Source organism: Podarcis melisellensis (genome assembly GCF_964234715.1).
Source record: "Podarcis melisellensis genome assembly, chromosome: 1".
In the NCBI taxonomy this organism is placed as follows: domain Eukaryota; kingdom Metazoa; phylum Chordata; class Lepidosauria; order Squamata; family Lacertidae; genus Podarcis; species Podarcis melisellensis.
The window spans coordinates 131,965,581-131,984,814 of NC_138528.1; the positions used below are offsets into that span (position 1 = coordinate 131,965,581).

Below are 19,234 nucleotides of genomic sequence, written 5' to 3' on the forward strand. Positions count from 1 at the left end.
ATGCTTGATTTCTGCTGAAATCCAAGGCTGTGGTTATGAGGGAAGCACGGCTCTCTTGAGGTGTTAATGCTGTGAACCCCTCCATCGTGGGCTCATGTTGTATATATGTGTAAATAAACCATATATCATAAAGACACCACAATCTGTTGTGTCTCATTTTGATGGAAACATGAACCCTGAGTAAGTGCCTATAACCCCAGGAAGCTGACACTGCTTGGAGATTGATGTGGAAGGCAACAGTACCATCCGATAACATTTTTGGGCTAAAGCATACTTTGGACAGAAATAGCCTCTGCATGCTATTTGCATCTCATAAGTTTATAAGGAGTGATGCACTGGTGCCAGATTCAAAACCACTTTCAAAGCCAACATGACTAACTTGGGCCTTTTAAATTTAAGGAAAGGGGAGCAGCAAATTGCACTTGGATGTTCAAACAGAGCAATGTTTCTCAAACTTGGGTCTCCAGCAGTTTTTGAACTACAACTCCCATCATTCCTAGCTAGCAAGGTCAGGAATGATGGGAATTGTAGTCCAAAAACAGCTGGAGACCGAAGTTTGGGAAACACTGAACTAAAGCTTCCAACCTTACAAAGGGATTCAAACGCCGAGCTGTCATTTTCCCTTTATTGATGAAATCCTCTTTGAAGTTCATGTAGATCTTGAACCAGAATGACAATGTTTTGGTATTAAGACTTGGCCCTGAGAACACTTTCAGATCCATGCTTGTTTCTTCTTTTTCCTACAACCAATCAGCTACCTACCTCTGTTTAATCATTAGCATAATTCAACTGTGGAGAGGAAATTAATTAATGTTGAAGTAGTGTTACTGACCTAATGTCAAACTCTTATAGCCAACCTACATTAATTTAACAAAATTAATCAATTCTATTCATCTTATAGAAACAGTAAATTAAATTTACTTGCCACACTCCATTCAGGACAAAATATGTTGCATGAATGAAGAGTGCAAAGACTTGAAGAATTAAAAGAAAAAATTGCAGTGCCTATATCCTTTGAAAGGGAGCTCTGAGAAATTGCGCCAGCATGACACTCCCACAGTGTGTTGCAAAATTACCACGCCGTCCTCCACCCCTGCGTGGTCTCTCCACTTGGAACATTCGTGGCTTGGTGAAATGAATATTATTGATTGGCCACTGTGTTACCACAGTAACTTATGACTAAGGCACACATTCAGGGCTTAGCCACATTTACCTTTGCTCTGTGCCAAAGGAGTAGCCAGGATTTTTGTTGTTGGGGGGGCAGAACCTCAGATTTGTATTGATTTGTATTGCTTTTATCAGTGGGTAGCGTGGGTTGTCAGCACCCGGGGCAAGGCAAGTAATTTGCGCCCCCTAACCCTTGGATTTGCGCCCCCTAACCCATGGATTTGCGCCCCCTAACCCCCAGATGTTGCGCCCGGTGCGGCCGGTCCCCCCTGCACCCCCCACGCTACGCCACTGCTTTTTATTGATTCCCCTCTCCCCCCTCCGGCTACGCCCATGCTCTGTGCTTTCCAGGCTCAGATCCGCGCTTTAAAACTCCATGTCTGAGCGCTCTTTCTTTTACCCCAGAGCTTTCCCTGCAAAAACAGCAACTCAGGTTTCCCACGGAGTGCTCTGATTTAGCAGTAAAGAGCAGGTTTTCACAGAAAAAGCTCTGGAGTAAAAAAGCACACACACTTGGACAAGGAGCTTCAAAGCGCAGACCATGCCTGGAAGGTGTGGAGGAAAGGTAAAGGTGGGAACAGCCTCTGTCTTAATGATTAAGAAGGAGCTGAAACTATCCTGGCATCTATTCACATGCGTCCCTAGGAAGGGCCACCACGGTTGTTTTTGTTTTAAGACAGAAGCCAGAGTCCCTGTTCTCTTTTATAGCACTCCCTGCCAACTGTATATGCATAGGAAAGCAGGCAAAAGAGTGAGACTGGCCACACTGGCTTGTCAAGCTGGTTCCTGGCTCCTTTTCTTTTATGACTTGTCTTCTGCAGGCAATATGTGTAGGTGGCAGGGAGTTCCTAATTGGGGAAAAGCATCTTGGAATGCCACCCATTTTTTATCACACAGGTACTGGAGGCAGCTCAAAGAGAGGGAGACAATATTGTAATTAACTCAAGATTGTACTGGCTGGTGCTGCTCCCATTCCTTGCTCATTGGAGGAATAACCTGTTGCATTTGCTAGGAGCTATTGCAGAAGGAAAGGCAGCTGTGTGCACAGAGCAGAGACAGGTTGATGAGCAAGCTCCTGAGAGCTATGCTGCGCAGAGAAAGTTCACATTCAGAGTGGTGGGCCAGCGCAGCATAAGCATTTGGACACCTCAAGGAGGGGAGAGAGAAGACTGAACCAGTTGGCTTTGGGGGGGAATTCCACGGATGGCTTCACTATTCCAGCACCTGCGGGTGCTGCTGTGGAAGAACTGGCTGGGCGTCAAACGGCAAAAAGTAAGTATTTAAGAAATAAGAATAAAATGAGAGAAAACCTTTGCAGGTTCAGACTGAGAAATGGCTTGTGACACTGACAAAAAATAATAATAAAATAAATTAAGGTGGAAGATATTTGCTGGTGGAAGAGCCCTGAGTAGGAATGTGGAGGTGTTACATTTTAGATCATGTTCAAAGGTGTGTTGCCTCAGAACAGAAGCAAATTCTCAGTTGCCTTTATTTGGCCTGCTCAAATTGCTGTTGACTTTTTGTTCCTTAATGGGGATACTTCAGAGTGGTCTGGTCTACATGTGTAGCAGAATGAGGTGGCAATGAGTTGAAGTGTTGGAAAGGGCTGCTCGACTGTAGGCTGCAGGTGGTGGGTCACGCTTATGAATGCTCACGTTTGTTAAAAATACCCTTTGCAGAGAGAAAACTAGCAGAGCAGTCAAAGGTCTGGGCTGGAGTCTCGCTTCAGTCGACTGCTTGCCCTTTAAAAAATGTAGAAGAATAGTCAAAGATTACTTGTAGTCAGAAGTGATACCAACCATTCTACCTCCTGGGAATTATGCCACCATATCCCATCTCTTTCTGCTGTGTGTGTGCAGAAGTCGACCAGGCTTGCCATGCTCCTTGCGCATGAGCCAAACGCTTGTTGAGGCTGAAAAAGGAGTAGTGCTTAACTACAACCTCAGCTGGAGGAAAAGTTACAAAAGGAAGAAAAAAACATCCTGAGGAATCAAGGTGGTCTGCCTTTCGTTGGTTCATGACTTTTTAGCTTCCACTGCACCTGTTTCATAGGTATACCTATTTAGTGCTGTACTTATTTAGGACTGTACCTGTGCATCTACTTTCTGAGCAGGTGCTGCCCTGGACTGATTTTAGGAAAATTACTTCATAGCTGTACAAATTGGGCTGCCAGGATTATGCAAAACTTTCTCGGTAATTTCCCTCAAGAAACGTGGCAGTTTGTGAGCATTTGTATCATACAATGTGATGACAACTAAGCATTAAAATCTACTTCCTGAGTGGTAGTTTAATGTAGTGAGATATGTTAAAATTTAAAACCATTTCAGCAGGTATCTGTCTGCTTTTTTTATTTTGGGAGAAGGCCAGGAGACTTTCAGCTCCATATTCCCTGATTTTCATCCAATGAACACTGCCGTTTTTATTTAAAATCAGGGTACCGTATTTTTCGTTCTATAAGACGCACCAGACCACAAGACGCACCTAGTTTTTGGAGGAAGAAAACAAGAAAAAAAATATTCTGAATCTCAGAAGCCAGAACAGCAAGAGGGATCGCTGTGCAGCGAAAGCATCGATCCCTCTCACTGTTCTGGATTCTGGTATAGCTGCGCAGCCTGAATTTGCTCCATAAGACGCACACACATTTTCCCTTACTTTTTAGGAGGGAAAAAGTGAGTCTTATAGAGCAAAAAATACGGTATCTTTCTCCCCTGTCAAATGTTAATGTGCATCACAGTCCATTCACAAAACTTTCCCCTCAGCACTCTGCCATCTGAAGGCTTTAAAAAACCCCTCTCTTCTATAATCCCCCCCCCACTGGATTGTTGCTCAACGGAGCTACTGCTTGTGATATTTGTTGGTCCTAATGTTGCCCCTTAAATATGTGGCAGTCGATTATATCGAAGAGTCTTTAATCTGCCGTGGTTTGACTGCATCAGCTCTACCCTTTGGGGATTCTGACTCAATGGGACAGATACAATGAGCAGGCAGGTGGAGGTGTGTGCCAAGGCAGGAATTCTGAGAGCTGCCTTTTCTTTTTCCTCTTCCCCACCCCATCCCGGCTTCAGCTGGCTAGATGCCTCTGGGAAGATAAGCCAACGTGAATTACACCAAACTCCATTTAAGGGTGGGGCTGCTGGTGGCTGAGACGCCCTCAGCCTGGCAGAGGGAAGGCAAGCCTTTAAAATAGAGTTTGAGTTACAGCACCACTTTGGGTGGGCGGGCAGGACAGCCCACCTCTCAGACATCTGACATCACAATGACATCAGGATTAACAGGTGGATTGTCCCGCCCACCTGTCAAACAGTGTTGAACTGTTGAACAGTGTTCTGGCCTGGTGGACCAAAAGGGCTCCCCACCCCTGTTCTCTATGGACCACCTTCTTCCACATGTTCCTTTCTGAATGCTCAGTCCATCACCTGAGCCCTGCTCCAGATTCCTGGGCTGTCCAAGGAATAAAACTTACTATTGCCACCTTGGTAACAATACGCCATTTGGAATGATGCCCTCCTGGTTGAGATTCATGAAGACATGATGGTTTTTGGCTTGTTTAATAATATATTTATTGCATAAAATTTATATACCACATGACTGTAAAAAGAAACCTCAAACTGGTTTATAAAAAAGGCAACACAATAAAATTATTACCTAAAATGTTAAAGCTGTAATTTAAAACATACAAGAAGTTAAAACCACAATAGAATAGACAGAAACAAACTTTCTAAGCATCTGGGTAGGTTTGTCCAAATAAGATTTTTGTTAAAAAAATTAATGGCTGTTTCATGCATTTTGTGGATTTGATTTGATTATATTGCTTTAAGCCACTTTGAACTTCTTTTGGGTAAGAGGCATACAGGTTTGCACATGCACAGGCCTTGTTCTGTGCCCAATAAGTGCAGAGTGCCCTTTCCTGGCTGTTGTGGCCCATAGACTGAGCAAAATACTGAGCAAGGTTTTGCCTAGTATCCTCTCTGAATGATGTCCCATGATACCTTGCAAAGACTGCTTCCCCTGGAGCTCAGAGCTTCACTCCCATGCACCCCTGGGTTAGAGCCTTCACTGAGCCATTGCATTGCGCAGGGTCAACACAGTATAGGGGCCCTCCATAAGGGGTCTGAGGGGAGGATTGACCACGGCACCCCCAAGTTTGGGTTGGGGTATCTGCCTGGTTGGAATCTTCACCCTGTTTGCCCAGTGAAACCTTGTTGCTTGGCTTGCACCATGGCAAGGTTCAACACTAGCCAACTCCCATGGAACGGGTTTGGGATGGTCCGAACCTGGTGGACCCATTCCTCCAATGTGGGGCTTATGGAATGATGAACTAATCCTAGGACCCCATGCCATGCCAACCATTACCCTGCCTGCTTCTGTCAATAAGTATTTGGCCTGATTTCATCCTTGTTATTTTGCTGGTCTCATGGGTCACATAATGCGCTTGCCTGGGCAATTGGAATATTTTGGTTTTTGAATCAGAGGCTTCTTTCAATGTCTATATAAAAAAGTCCCAAGGCCTATCTGAGTCAATTTTTGAGCAATTTCACACTTGAGACTTGGCTAGCCTTTGAGCCTTCCTACTATTTATATAAATATGGAATAAGCCTCATGTGAAAACACCCTGTGACACAGAGATTGAAATAAAACACAGTGCAAGAAGCAGGGATTTGTGTATGTTTGGATACCATCAAGTGCCATTTTGAAACAAGATGGCAGACTGAACCTTTCAGAACTGTACTGATTTCAACCACTGATTTCACAGCAGCACTTAACTTTTTGTTTCTTAGAATTCCTCCCCCCCCCAATTTTTTTATTGATTTTCACAAAACTATAGACACACTAACAACTAAAAAATCAAAAATCAAACCTTATTAAAACTAATCGTATTAACATTGTTAAGTGACTTCCTCGTATCCCCCTGGTTGGGTTTCAATGCATATCATTTTAACGGTTTTCCAAATCAAAATTCTTATATACTTAACTTGATCACTTAACATCATTCTTTCTTCCTAATTCAGCATTAAACATGTTAATTCATCATATTACTTATTTAAATCTTCAGTTACTACATAAATAAGTATCCTTTTTAAGATTTATAAAATAACTCATTGCTATGTCCACTAATACTTACTACAGTGGTACCTCGGGTTACATACGCTTCAGGTTACATATGCTTCAGGTTACAGACTCCGCTAACCCAGAAATATTACCTTGGGTTAAGAACTTTGCTTCAGGATGAGAACAGAACTTGTGTAATGGCAGCGCAGCAGCAGCAGCAGGAGGCCCCATTAGCTAAAGTGGTGCTTCAGGTTAAGAACAGTTTCAGGTTAAGAACGGACCTCCGGAATGAATTAAGTATGTAACCAGAGGTACCACTGTACCTGTTTTCAGATTTGACACTCATTCTAATTGGTAGCAGAAAATCATTTGCTTGGTATAGGAATGAGGAACCTGTGGCTCTCGAGATGTTGCTGAACTCTAACTCTCCTTGCTGCCGTTCAGTAAGTTACTGGCTGGGGATGGTGGGAGTTGTAGAAGAGTTGCGTGCCTGGGGACATGGGATGGAATTTGTGTGCATTCCCCAGCCCCCTTCCATGTTTTAAGCCCTTGCACCTTCAGGTGAACATCAGAACAGGGCTGCTGTGTTACATGTAATACTAGAGTCCCTGAAACATCAGCACATGTACTTTTATTTTAACACTATGCTTCATTTTACTGTCTTCATGATCTCAGTAAGTTGGGTGGAAAAAGATTGCAGTCTATGCTACAGCAGCTGCAGCGCCGCTGCCCAATCTAATCGTCAGCCACGGCTGCCAGCTGTTTCGCACCCCAGAGCGATTGTTGGCCTTTGTATGCCATGTCTGCTCCGCTATCCAGTAGGGTGGGGGCTGGGGGAAGTGGGTCTGTAGCCATGTTGTTATCGATTTTATAAGGCTGCAGTTTCCTGCAAGCCACCTGATTGCATCATCTACCCAATCAAACGACTCTATAGCTGTTTCTATGATTTAAGCTATCACTGAGAGCAGAAAAATTCTCTGTATGGGTAGTCTCAGCACTACGCTGCCATTCTGCCCACTGCCAAACCACATCCATATTGCAACTTTTATATAATTCACCACTTTCCGAATAGTTTACTGGGGCACTGAGACAAAGTCCCATATATTACTGAGCAAGTGACTTAAAAAAAAAAAATGCATATAAGAGCTCAAATGCTAGATTGTCTTAGTCATACTGTCCCTGTTGTGTGATTGGTTGGTTATTCATTTGTGCTGTGTGTTTCAATCAAAATGGGTCCTATGACCATAATGAAGGCATTTATTATTTTCCTTAGAATACCTGTGCCTTAAAACATTTTCCATGTTTTTTAATTTGTTGATTTCCCCTTCATTGAGCATGTATGACAACATAAACCAATAAGAGAGTAAAATGTAGAGTTGCTTGAGCATAAAGCAACATCTGAACTATGGGGAGGTTCCTCCTCAAGTGAAACAACATGCTTTCTAGCCAACAGACAAGCGGAAATGTGGACAAGTCCCTAATGGCACATTTTGCTGCAACTGGTCGACAAAGAGCAACTGGGAGGGTCAAGGAAGTTAGCAGCCCAGTTGTTTAAGCTCCAGCCAGGGAGTCAAATTCCCTCTTCCCTCCCTTTGGCTGTCTTTCAGACGGGCATGGAAAACACACCCAAAAGGCTGTCACATTTTCAGTGGGGACAATAGGGTTCTCATAAACCTCCCTCCCACCCTACTTTGTTTAACTCAGTACCAGAAAGACTGGGGTGGGTTGGGGTGGAATTCCTGAGTTAGACTGGGATGCTATGTATAAAGTTGGGTGCCACCCCACCCCCTGCCCAACTCTATGGGGTTCCAGGCACTCACCCAGGGTCTGTATTCCTTTGGAGAATTGAGACACAGTGGAGACTGTCATAGCTTTAAGAAATATGGCTTATTCACCTATTTACACCTTCATTCTGCATGAAGGGAGTCCAGATCTTACAGCATGAGGAGCTTGTCCCCCACAGCAGCGCAGCCATGGAGTCTGGTATCTCTCCCAGCCAGCCTTCAGCCAACCTGCCCAAGATGAATCCCAGTCTTTATTCTTCCTTCTTCTTCCCATAACAACCTGCTAAAAACTCTCTTTTTACCTCATACCCCATTACCCTGCCAACCTTCCAAAGCTCCAGTGTCTGTTCACACCTCCGGGCAAGAGGAAGGACAGTTTTATTGCTTTCGCAATGGCTCCCAATGGCCCTGTAATGTTTCTTAATGGCCCTAGCTTGGCCAAGTCATTTTGCATAGACTAGCCCAGGAATTCCTCTGCAGCTTATATTCCCCCCTTCACATAGCAGCTAATCAAAATCCTATCATTTATTAATTTCTAAGGTGTTTTTTTTGGGGGGGGGGTTCCCCTTCCAAATCCATAACATGTTCTGTCATGTCAAAGTCTGGTGGATTCTTTGAAACAAAAGAAATCTCTTGGCTGATTTGTTGTTTTTGTAAATTAAGGCTAGATTGTACAATATATTTCACTACTTTCTTTCCTTATGGGTGAAGTTCATTTATCTCTTAATTGGAAACTCATCTGGTATCCAAAGAAACAAAATGTAACTTCTGGTTTGTACAGGGTGCCAGAGATCCATGAGTTTCCAGTTTGCCCAAGTCAGTTAGCCCATTGCATGGAGAAAGCTAAAACTATCACTAGGATGATTTCCCATAATTCACTTGGCCTTCCCTCAATATATGTCCTATGGCAGGCATAGGCAAACTTGGGCCCTCCAGACTACAATTCCCATAATCCCTAGCTAACAGGGCCAGTGGTCAGGGATGATGGGAATTGTAGTCCCAAATACCTGGAGGGCTGGAGTTCGCCTATGTGGCATGCCTGGCCTATGGCTCAAGTTTTAACTGCTTTAGAAACAAGGCTATTTTCAAGCTCCCAGTTTCCAGTTACACCTAGTTTTATAGATGCTAAAATCTTGTAAAATTTTAGAAAACCACCTGAGAAGCAAAGGATTGGAATAAAGTGCACCCAACCAAAGGAAAGAGACAGCTATGCCACCCCAAAAAGACACATTTGGGAACTAATATACAAGCTGTAATTAGCTGTGATATGAGCTTGAGCTTTGAGCTGGAGACTCATGGTTTATTGCTTCAACACATAAGTGAAGCATGAGGAGTACCAGCTAGCAGCCAACTACATTTGCAATATGGGGAAGTATTAATGCTCTTCTACTTTACACGGATATTGTAAAAATAACTGAGAAAATGTGCACAAAGTTCTTTTACTGTGAAGATGCACAGTTTAAATATTATTGTTGTTGCCATGATAAGTATGGAAGAAAGGGGTATTTTTGATCCATTGCAAGTGAATTGAAGCTGCTTCAGTGGCTGCTCCGGCTACTATTTCCAGGAGCTTCCACTTCTTTTTCTATGAATGTTGCTTAACAGTTCATTTTCAGAGACATTAACAGTTCTGTATCATTTTCAGAGACATTTTTCTGCCAATATAAAATCAGTTTGCATTGCTTGTAGGTCCCTGTGATAAAAAAAGAGGCTCAGGAGTTGATTTGCCGTGTGGTGTAAATTAAATAAGAATTCCTTGCAGGCTGTGTAGCAATATAAGAAAATATGGGGTTTTCACTGATCCTCTAACTGTTCAATTAGGATAATATCTCAAAAACTATTATAGAATTAGTTTAAAATTTACCAGTGCTCTCAAGGATTGAGACTCTCTGGGGAACCTTCTATGGAAGCCAGGCTTATTTGAGCCTAGAATGAACTTAGTTCACTTACTTATTTTATTATTTGATCTATATACTGCCTTTCATCACAAGCTCTCAGGGCGGTTCACAGCATAAAATACAAGGTAAAAACACAAGTAAATAGTTAAAAGAAAACCAACAAACAATAACCCCCCCCCTACAAGCACATTAAAAGGGCTGTAGAATATTAATCAGGCTGGTTGAAGAGGAACTAGGAATTTAGGAAGTTAGGTTTCACTGAGTCAGGCCATTCAGGGCCAGCCCACCCAAGAAGCCTCAGGCAGCAGGATCCACAGGAGCAATAGCTCCAGTCAGTGGTGGAGGAGGGGGGGCGGTGGAGGCGGTGTGACCCGGGTGTCATCCCTGAGGGGGGTGACATTGCCGCCCCACCCCCCTGGGACTCCCACCGCTCACCATGAGTGGCATCCCCCGGGATGCTCGCCACAGGCGCTGCCCTGGGTGCTGGAGCAGCTAGCTGCTCCTCTGGCTCCAGCCTCCAAGAAATGCAGTTCCTGCAGCTGCTGCTGCTGTCGCTTGTGATGGCCTGGGAATCCGATTCAGAGGCTGAACCGGAGGAATCCCAGCCTGCACAGGAGTCCCCGCCTCCAGGGCCGGCTGAGCTGGGGCAGGGCCTTGATTCTGAAGCACCTGCACCTTTGCCGGATCCTCAGGAGCAGGCACCAGGTGAATCCACTCTGGCTCCAGAGGTGGTTGAGGACTCAGTGCCTGCAGGTGAGTCTCCCCCTGGGCCCAGTAACCCTTCAGCCTCTCCTGAACTGCAGAGGCTCAGGACAGAGAGGCGGAGGGAACTGGTTTCTCCCCGGAGGAGTGCTCGCCTTAAGGCCAGGAGAGGCGGGTCTCCTGGGGGCCGGGACCGCCCCTGGCCTCAGAGAAGATAAAGGCCAGTCAGCCCAGTCCCAGGTTGCGGGAGCAACGTCGTTGTTGAGTACCTGTTCCTGCCCGGACCCAGACCTGACCCTCCAGTGTTCCCGTCCCCATCCGGCTTCCTGCTTCGGACCTCGCCCCACTCCTTGTGAACTGTTTCCAGGCTAGTGACCCAGGACCGGACTTTGACTACGCCAACGGTAACCTTCCCCCCAGGACCAGCACATCGCTGCTGCATGCTTCTTGGAGACCCAATCTGCCGCCTCCTTGGCAGTGCCTCCCCACCCTGCTTGCCACCTCTACAGTGGCCTCTTGGCAAATAGGAGGCTCAGCTTGTCTCCCCCACCCCTATGGGGCTGCTGTCTGGGGTCTCCTGGGCTCTGCACCTGCCCAGTGTGACTCAGACCAGGCCCCTTTCAGCCCTGCAACAGCCTTTGACTCCCACTTCAACCATCGGTGAAGGTTGTTTCGATTCCGCCCTTGTTCCTGATGTAAATCTTCACTCACCCCTTCTTCCCTTGTGGTGGCTGCGGGAGACACCATTTTGTGGTTCGTCTCAGGTGCCCAAATGGCTTGGGCTGGCCGTGAGACTATTGGTCCAATTGGTCTAGCCAAGTATGATCTACACTGGCGAGCAGTGGCCACTCAATGTTTCAGGCAGAACTTTTTATTTCTACCTGGAGATGCTTTCTACCTGAACCTAGGATTTCTCTCTGCAAGGCAGATTCCCTACCACTGAAGGCTAGGACAAGTAGGACCACAAAAAAAATAAGGTTTCTAGTGATTATTTGTGAATGCATTGGATTCTGGTAGAAGGAGAATTGGAAAGCTGATGTTTGATATACCGTATGTGTGTGAGTTGCTTTGTTGAACAGATTTTCCTTTTATGTTACTGACATACACTTTTAACCATTTAACAAGGATTCATACTGCCCCTGCTTCTCTCTCACAGGTTTGGTCATTCACATTAATTGCATGGCCTGTGTTTTTATTCATCCTTATGGCCATCATACGAACCAGATTTCCTCCAGAAGCCCAGCCAAACTGTGAGTAACTTGATCCCCCTTTAAAGATGGATATGGGATTTGTATTGCTGTAGAAAAGGCTCAGGTCCTTTACTTCTAGAAGCTTTAGCTATTTGAAGATAACTATCATTTCTCCTCTCAATCTCCTCTTTTCTGGGCTAAACATACTCTGGGAAGAAAAAGCTTTTAATAGTTTCTTAGATACCATTGTCCCAGAAGGGTGTTTTCTGTCTACTGCCTCTCTCCCCAATCTGCCTATTATCAGCAAAGTTAGGTGCCCAATTTTGTGTGATGGTTTTGTCAATGGGGACTTTATGCACTGATTCTAAGCATAATTTGGGAAGTGTAGAGGTGCCACACCCTCTCCTTTTGGATGACACCGGCATGTGTGTGAAATCAAAAACGCTTAAGAGATAATCTGAATTTACTATATTCAAGGTCAGGTTGGTATAACCTGTTTGCTGGAATGTTTCTTAATAGTTTCTTCAGCATCTCTCTCTCAATTTACGCTCACATAGAGCAAGCTATTTATTTTGCAAGCTCACCTAGAATTGTAGGAACAAGGAACAGTGCCTGTAGCAGCATGAAACTAGTTGAACAAGATCCTTCTCCTGTTAGCTAATAGTTTCTGGTCTCTGCATGATATTAAAAAAAAAAAGAGAAGAATTAGCAATTGTGCAATTCAATATTGAGGTAAAACACTATACCAGAATATTTTTCTAACTAATCCTACACTTAATCCAAACTGACATTGTACAACTTAGTCTCAATGGTCACTGCTGGACACTTCCAGCATTAGCTGCAGTTGGGGAGTTCAACAGGGAAAAATAAACTGCATGGCTACAGTTCATCTTTAAGGGCTCAGAACCCACGTTAGTCTGGCAATTTCCAGCTAATCACAGCCATGACAGGTTTGACATCTTCCGGAGCAGAGGAAGATGGTTATGTAGAGTGGAAGGTATCACCAAATTTTCCCATCTCCTTATTAGAAAGAATTGGACCATGGACTTCATTTCTTTGCTTACCAGAGATGGAGGGCTGGGTAATCTTAAAATAATAAACTGGGGGTAGTATAACTGCACCATGGCAGGTGTCTAAATTTGATGGGGCAGGGAGAGGAGCTACTTAATCTTTTTACATTGGACATTTGTCTGCTAAAAACCCCACCCAGCTGCTTTGCTCCCTGGAGGAGAAAAAATCAATGCAGGCTTGGATTGCTCCCAGACAGGAGGTTATTGTGGAATCAGTGCTGCTCACGCACACAAGCTTTTTTGCAGTGACTAAATGATGTTGTCACCAAAACGCCATTCTGCACTTCTTATTTTTGGTATGTTTAATTCAGATGATGCCTCTTACTGTGGGGAATCCAATCAGGAGAAATAGCCATTGTATATTTTCGGTAACCACTAGTGTGGACGCTCATTAGAACATTTTTGGAAGGTGTGGTGGTGGTAACACTCCAATAACACTCCTCTCCCAATTTCCACTGTTTGCTAGACGTTCGTATACCAACAACCCAGCTCAGCAGAGCTGGTCTCTCAAGATCTCCACACGGTAAAGTAGGGGATTACCTTGGAGACTGTAACTGTAGTATTCCTAATGTTTTTAGGCATGACCAGCCCCCCTGTCCTCCCCAAAACAAACAGAAATGGGTTGTGTTATGAAATAAGAAGACATCTACATATTTTGGAGATCTACATATTTTGGAGATTACCTAGAGGGCCAGAGTCATTCATGTTGTCTATGCTTGCAGAAGATAGCCAGGTTACACCTGCTGTTTTCTTGCTCCAGGCAACTAAGCCTCAGCTTGGTGTGCTTCCCCTCCCACACCTCTTCCTCCCCACTGTCACCAATATTTTCCCCTCTCCTTTCTCCCTGATCTGCTGTTGTGCCAGGGCTATCCATGCCACACCAAGGAAGGGGTCCTATGAGTGTACTACCATCATTTTGCTGTGCTGGTGGCAAAGCTTGTAAAGTTAACTTTTAACAGGATTTGCCTCTGTCATGGCTAAGGGGCAGTGGCACAGGTAACTTCCAGGGTCTCCTCACCTACACTGCCTCACCCTCAGGAAGGGGCACAGATCCAAAATATGTCACCCTCAGGAAGGGGCACAGATGGGGGCACAATCCACTACCTATCCTGAACCGCTACCTGAGGTGTGCATCAAGGTTAAAGCCCCGCGGTTCTAAAACCTAACTTATGTAAGTTATTTTCAGGATACATGCATTCAGAACTTTAAAGCACTCTATTACTGGAATAATCAGCTCCTACCTATTATATGCCAATCCCTGCCCTACCCCACTCCCAGCTCTGTATCAAGGAAACTCAAATACGCTGTCAAATTTAAAATTATCATAGTTTATGTACTTTGTGTTGCAGAATTATTCTCAGTTTTTGAATTTTTAGTCGACAAGTGTACTATAGTGGCGTGTAGAATGGGGTATGTCAGGACTTGCAAGGCAGCATGTGCAGGAGAACTTATCTTGTCATGAGAGTGAGATACGAATGGTATTGGACTCTGGACAGTTTACAGTGAAAGTTAAAACCATATCATATGGAGAAAAAAGACATCAGTTCAATGTCTAGAACAGAATAAAACAGCAGCTGAATAAAACCAAAGTAAAACCCGAAATGGTGAATAAAAACACCAATGAGTTATTCTGGCACTTATGGTAGAAAACTCCACAAGCACCTCACTCTGGTTATAAAATGAATAAAAGAACTATCACTTTGCTACCCTTTCATGATACCCATAACCAGCTGCCTGAGGTGGTTGCCTCACTCTGCCGAATGGTAGAGCCAGCTCTGAATGCTATGCAATGCAATACTGGGACCTTGCTCTCTATGAAGAAGTAAATCTGTGCCTAGGCTATACCAGCTTACAGATCTACAGATAGAAAACTACCATGTATTGAAAGAGATACAATAAAGAATAAATTTCCAAGAAGGGTTAGAAATATGAACAGCAGTCAAAAACACTACTGCAAATATATATAATTAATTGGGTGGCTTAAAAAGGATATGCAGGGGAAAAAAAGAATAAATAAAGAACCATGGAGAGGTGGAGGTAGAAGTCCTTTAAAAGAAATAAGAGAATGAAAATGTAAGATGTGTATACTAAGTTTGTGAAAATGCATAAATAAAAAATTAAAAAGGAAGACTAGTTTTCTGTGTCCATCTGCCTTCTAAAATAGTACAGCCTAGAGGCAGATTTACTGTCTCAGTGAGCACTAGACCCTAAGCCTCATTGTGAAGATAAGGGTTTGGGAAACATGCTTAAAGATTATGATTTTCAGGACCAAGAACGGGATGTGTTTGCCTTTATAAAATTTTTTATTCATTTTAAACAGTATAGAAAACAAAATAGACAACAAAATAGAAAAAGAAAAAGAAAAACATACAAACAAACATACATGACTTCCCCAAACCTTCCCATCACTGCACCCTTATTTTTTAAATTAGCTTTGAGCAATCCTTCTTTCAATTTTAAAAGAACAACTTTCTTTAAATTTTCTTAAGTTTAGATTTTAACAGCTATAAATTCTCTAATTTCATAGCCCTTGACATCTTCTCATTCCAAAATTTTACAAAAATTCTTAAGATACACTTTAAATTTTTTCCAGTCCTCTTCCACCGTCTCTCTCCTCTGGTCGCGGATTCTGCCGGTCATCTCTGCTAGTCCCATATATTCAATCACCTTGATCTGCCATTCTTCCAGAGTAGGTAGCTCTTGAGTCTTCCAATACTTTGCTAGAAGAATTCTTGCTGCCGTGGTTGCATACATGAAAAAAGTTCTATCTTTCTTTGGAATCGTTTGATCGACCATGCCCAGGAGAAAGGCCTCCGGCTTCTTTGCAAATGTCCACTTTAGGACCTTCTTAATTTCATTATAGATCATTTCCCAGTAGGCCTTAATTCTTGGACAGGTCCACCAAAGATGATAAAAGGTTCCTTCACATTCATTACACTTCCAGCACTTGTTATTGGGCAGATGATATATCTTTGCAAGCTTGACTGGGGTCATGTACCACCTATAGATCATTTTCATTATGTTCTCTTTTAAGGCACTACATGCCGTAAATTTGATGCCTGTGGTCCATAACTGTTCCCAGTCTGCAAACATAATATCATGTCCGATATCCTGTGCCCACTTAATCATTGCTGACTTTACTGTTTCATCTTGAGTGTTCCATTTCAGCAACAAATTATACATTTTAGACAAATTCTTAGTATTGGATTCCAATAGCTCTGTTTCTAACTTTGACCTCTCCTTCTGAAATCCTATTCTCCTGTCTTGCTTAAATGTCTCATTAATCTGATGATAATGTAACCAGTCTCGAACTTTAGATTTTAGTTTCTCAAAGCTCTGTAATTTAGGCTTTTCACCATCGTATTCTATAATTTCATAATATTTTGGCCAATCTGATTCCATATTAAGTTTTTTTACCGCCTTGGCTTCCATGGGTGACAACCACCTGGGGGTTTTATTTTCCAACAAATCCTTATAACGAATCCATACATTATATAATGCTTTTCTGACAATGTGGTTTTTAAAGCCTCTATGAACCTTTACCTTGTCATACCACAAGTATGCATGCCAGCCGAAGTTATTATCATATCCCTCCAAATCCAAGACATCTGTATTCTCAAGAAGTAGCCATTGTTTCAGCCAGCAAAATGCTGCTGCCTCATAGTAAAGTCTTAAGTCCGGCAGAGCAAAGCCCCCTCTATCCTTTGAGTCAGTTAAAATCTTAAATTTTATTCTGGGTTTTTTGCCCTGCCAGACAAATTTAGATATATCTTTCTGCCACTTCTTGAAACAGTCCATCTTGTCCAAAATTTGTAGTGTCTGGAACAGAAACAACACTCTCGGCAATACGTTCATCTTAATAACAGCAATTCGGCCTAACAAGGAGAGTCTTAGTCTAGACCAAATGTCAAGATCTTTCTTCACTTCCAACCAACATTTCTCATAATTGTCCTTAAACAGATTCATATTCTTAGATGTTAAATTCACCCCCAGATATTTCACTTTTTTTGTTATTTCCAAACCCGTTTCCCTTTGGAAGCTATCTTTTTCCTCCATTGTTAAATTTTTTCCCAACACCTTTGTCTTCTGTTTGTTTAATTTAAAACCTGCCACTTGACCAAATTTTTCAATAAGTTCCAATACCCTTTTTGTACTGGCTTCTGGTTTTTGCAAAGTCAAAACTAAGTCATCTGCAAATGCTCTTAACTTATAATGTTTAGCTCCGAGCTGTATCCCTTCCACCAGCTGGTCTCTTCTAATCATGTTTAACAGTACCTCCAGGACCGATATAAACAATAGGGGGGATATTGGGCATCCCTGTCGTGTCCCTTTTTCTATCGGGATCTCATCCATCACCATACCATTCACAATTAATTTAGCCTTTTGCTCAGAGTATATTGCACCTATACCATTTTCAAATTTTTGGCCTACCCCCATCCCTTGCAGATTCTTCTTCATAAAACTCCAACTAACGTTGTCAAAGGCTTTCTCCGCGTCCACAAAGATCAAAACTGCTTTTCTGTTTATGTTCGTCTCTAAAAGCTCCAAAATGTCTATAATGTTCCTCACATTGTCTGACATATATCTCCCTGGGAGAAAGCCTGTTTGGTCTTTATGAATCTCATCCAATAACACTTTTTTCAATCTTTTTGCTAAAATGTCTGCAAAGATTTTATAATCCACATTTAATAGTGAGATAGGGCGGTAGTTCTTAACTTGGTGCTTCTCAGTTTCTGTTTTCGGTATGAGTGAGATAAATGCTTGCTTCCACGATTCAGGAGCCTTTTTCCCCTCCATGATTTGATTACACACTTCTTTCAACGGTTGTATTAACCATTCCTTAAGTGCTTTGTAATACCTCGCGGTCAATCCATCTGGTCCTGGTGATTTCCCCAATTGCATACCCTGAATGGCACCCTCTATTTCTTGGTCTGTAATTTTCTCATTCAAAATCCTTTTATTATTTTCACTAATCTTTGAAAGTCCATATTTTTTAATAAAATCTTCTATCTCTTGTTCATTCTTTGGCCCTTGTGCATATAATTTCTTAAAAAAACTTTGAAAACAATTACTGATCTCATTTGGTTTACTGATGAGTTTCCCCTCTACCTCGAGGGATGTTACCGTGTTCAGCTTTTGCCTCTTTTTCAATTGCCATGACAGCAGTTTCCCACATTTATCTGCTGACTCAAAAGTCTTTTGCCTCATTTGTTTTATTTTCCATTCTATTTCTTGATTTATCAGTTCCATATACTGGGTTTGTTGGTACTTTATTTCTCTTAAAATCTCTTGAGACTTGGGTTTAGATCTCAATTTCTTTTCTCCTTCTTTCATCTGTTCCCAAATTTTTTCTTTTCTCTCATTCTGTTTTTTCCTTTTTATAGAATTTTGTTGGATTAGGAAACCACGCATCACGGCCTTGCTAGCATCCCACACTATTCTTCTTTCCACATCTGATCTTAAATTCACCTCGAAGTAGTCTTTCAATGTCTTTTGGGCCTTTTTGTAAATAGCATCATCTCCAAATAGGGTGTCATTCATTCTCCATCTGAAGTTTCCAGCTGTTGTCAGTTTCATGTCCATCCTTATTGCGTTATGATCGGAGCAGGTTTTTGGGCAGATTTCTGTCTTTTTAACCCTTGGTGCCAGATTGCTAGAGATCCAAATTTGGTCAATCCTGGTCCAGGTCATCTTTGCTTCAGAGAAGAAGGTCCCCTCTCTTTCCAGGGGGTTCCTTGTTCTCCAAATATCAATCAAGTCCATGGTATCAGTCAGCTCGAAAAAGGTCTTTGGTAATCTCCCATCTTTAGAAATTATTTGTCTTTGCGCTTTGTCCATGTTTGTGGAGACGACTCCGTTCATATCGCCCATCATTATGATTTTAAAGTCCATATAGTCCATTAAAGTCTCATGCAACTTCTTAAAGAACTCTGCCTTCCCCTCGTTAGGTGCATAAACTCCTACAATCAAGATCTTTTCTCCATGTATTTGAATTTCCACTGCCAGATATCTTCCTTGTTCATCCTTAAAGATCATTTTTGGTTCTAATCTTTCTTTAACATACATCACTACCCCTCTTTTCTTAACTTTGTCTGACGAAATGAATTCCAGTCCTAATCTCTTGTTTATCAGTAATTTTCTATGTATCCTGGCAATGTGGGTTTCTTGCAGACATATTACATCTAGATGTTCTTTCTTTAATATGTGAAATACTTGACCTCTTTTTCGGGGGTGGTTCAGACCATTACAATTCCAACTCAGAAGTTGCAGAGACATTTTGTTACTGGGCTTCTTTTCCACCGACTGCTCCAAGTGCTTGCTCCTCGTCTGTCGGTGCTGGGGTCAGGCCAAATGATAAGTTTGTTATATCCAAT

The 19,234-nt window shown here is 42.7% G+C and overlaps 1 protein-coding gene across 1 annotated transcript in view; it reads left to right on the top strand.

Moving 5' to 3' along the window:
- The first annotated feature begins 2,161 nt into the window (after positions 1 to 2,161).
- ABCA12 (ATP binding cassette subfamily A member 12) overlaps positions 2,162 to 19,234 on the top strand; it is a 123,740-nt gene continuing 106,667 nt past the window's right edge. The window contains exons 1-2 of the mRNA XM_081899622.1: positions 2,162 to 2,439; positions 11,757 to 11,850. Of these exons, the coding sequence (XP_081755748.1) occupies positions 2,371 to 2,439; positions 11,757 to 11,850 (163 nt within the window). The 5' untranslated portion in view covers positions 2,162 to 2,370. The remainder of the gene's footprint in view (positions 2,440 to 11,756; positions 11,851 to 19,234) is intronic.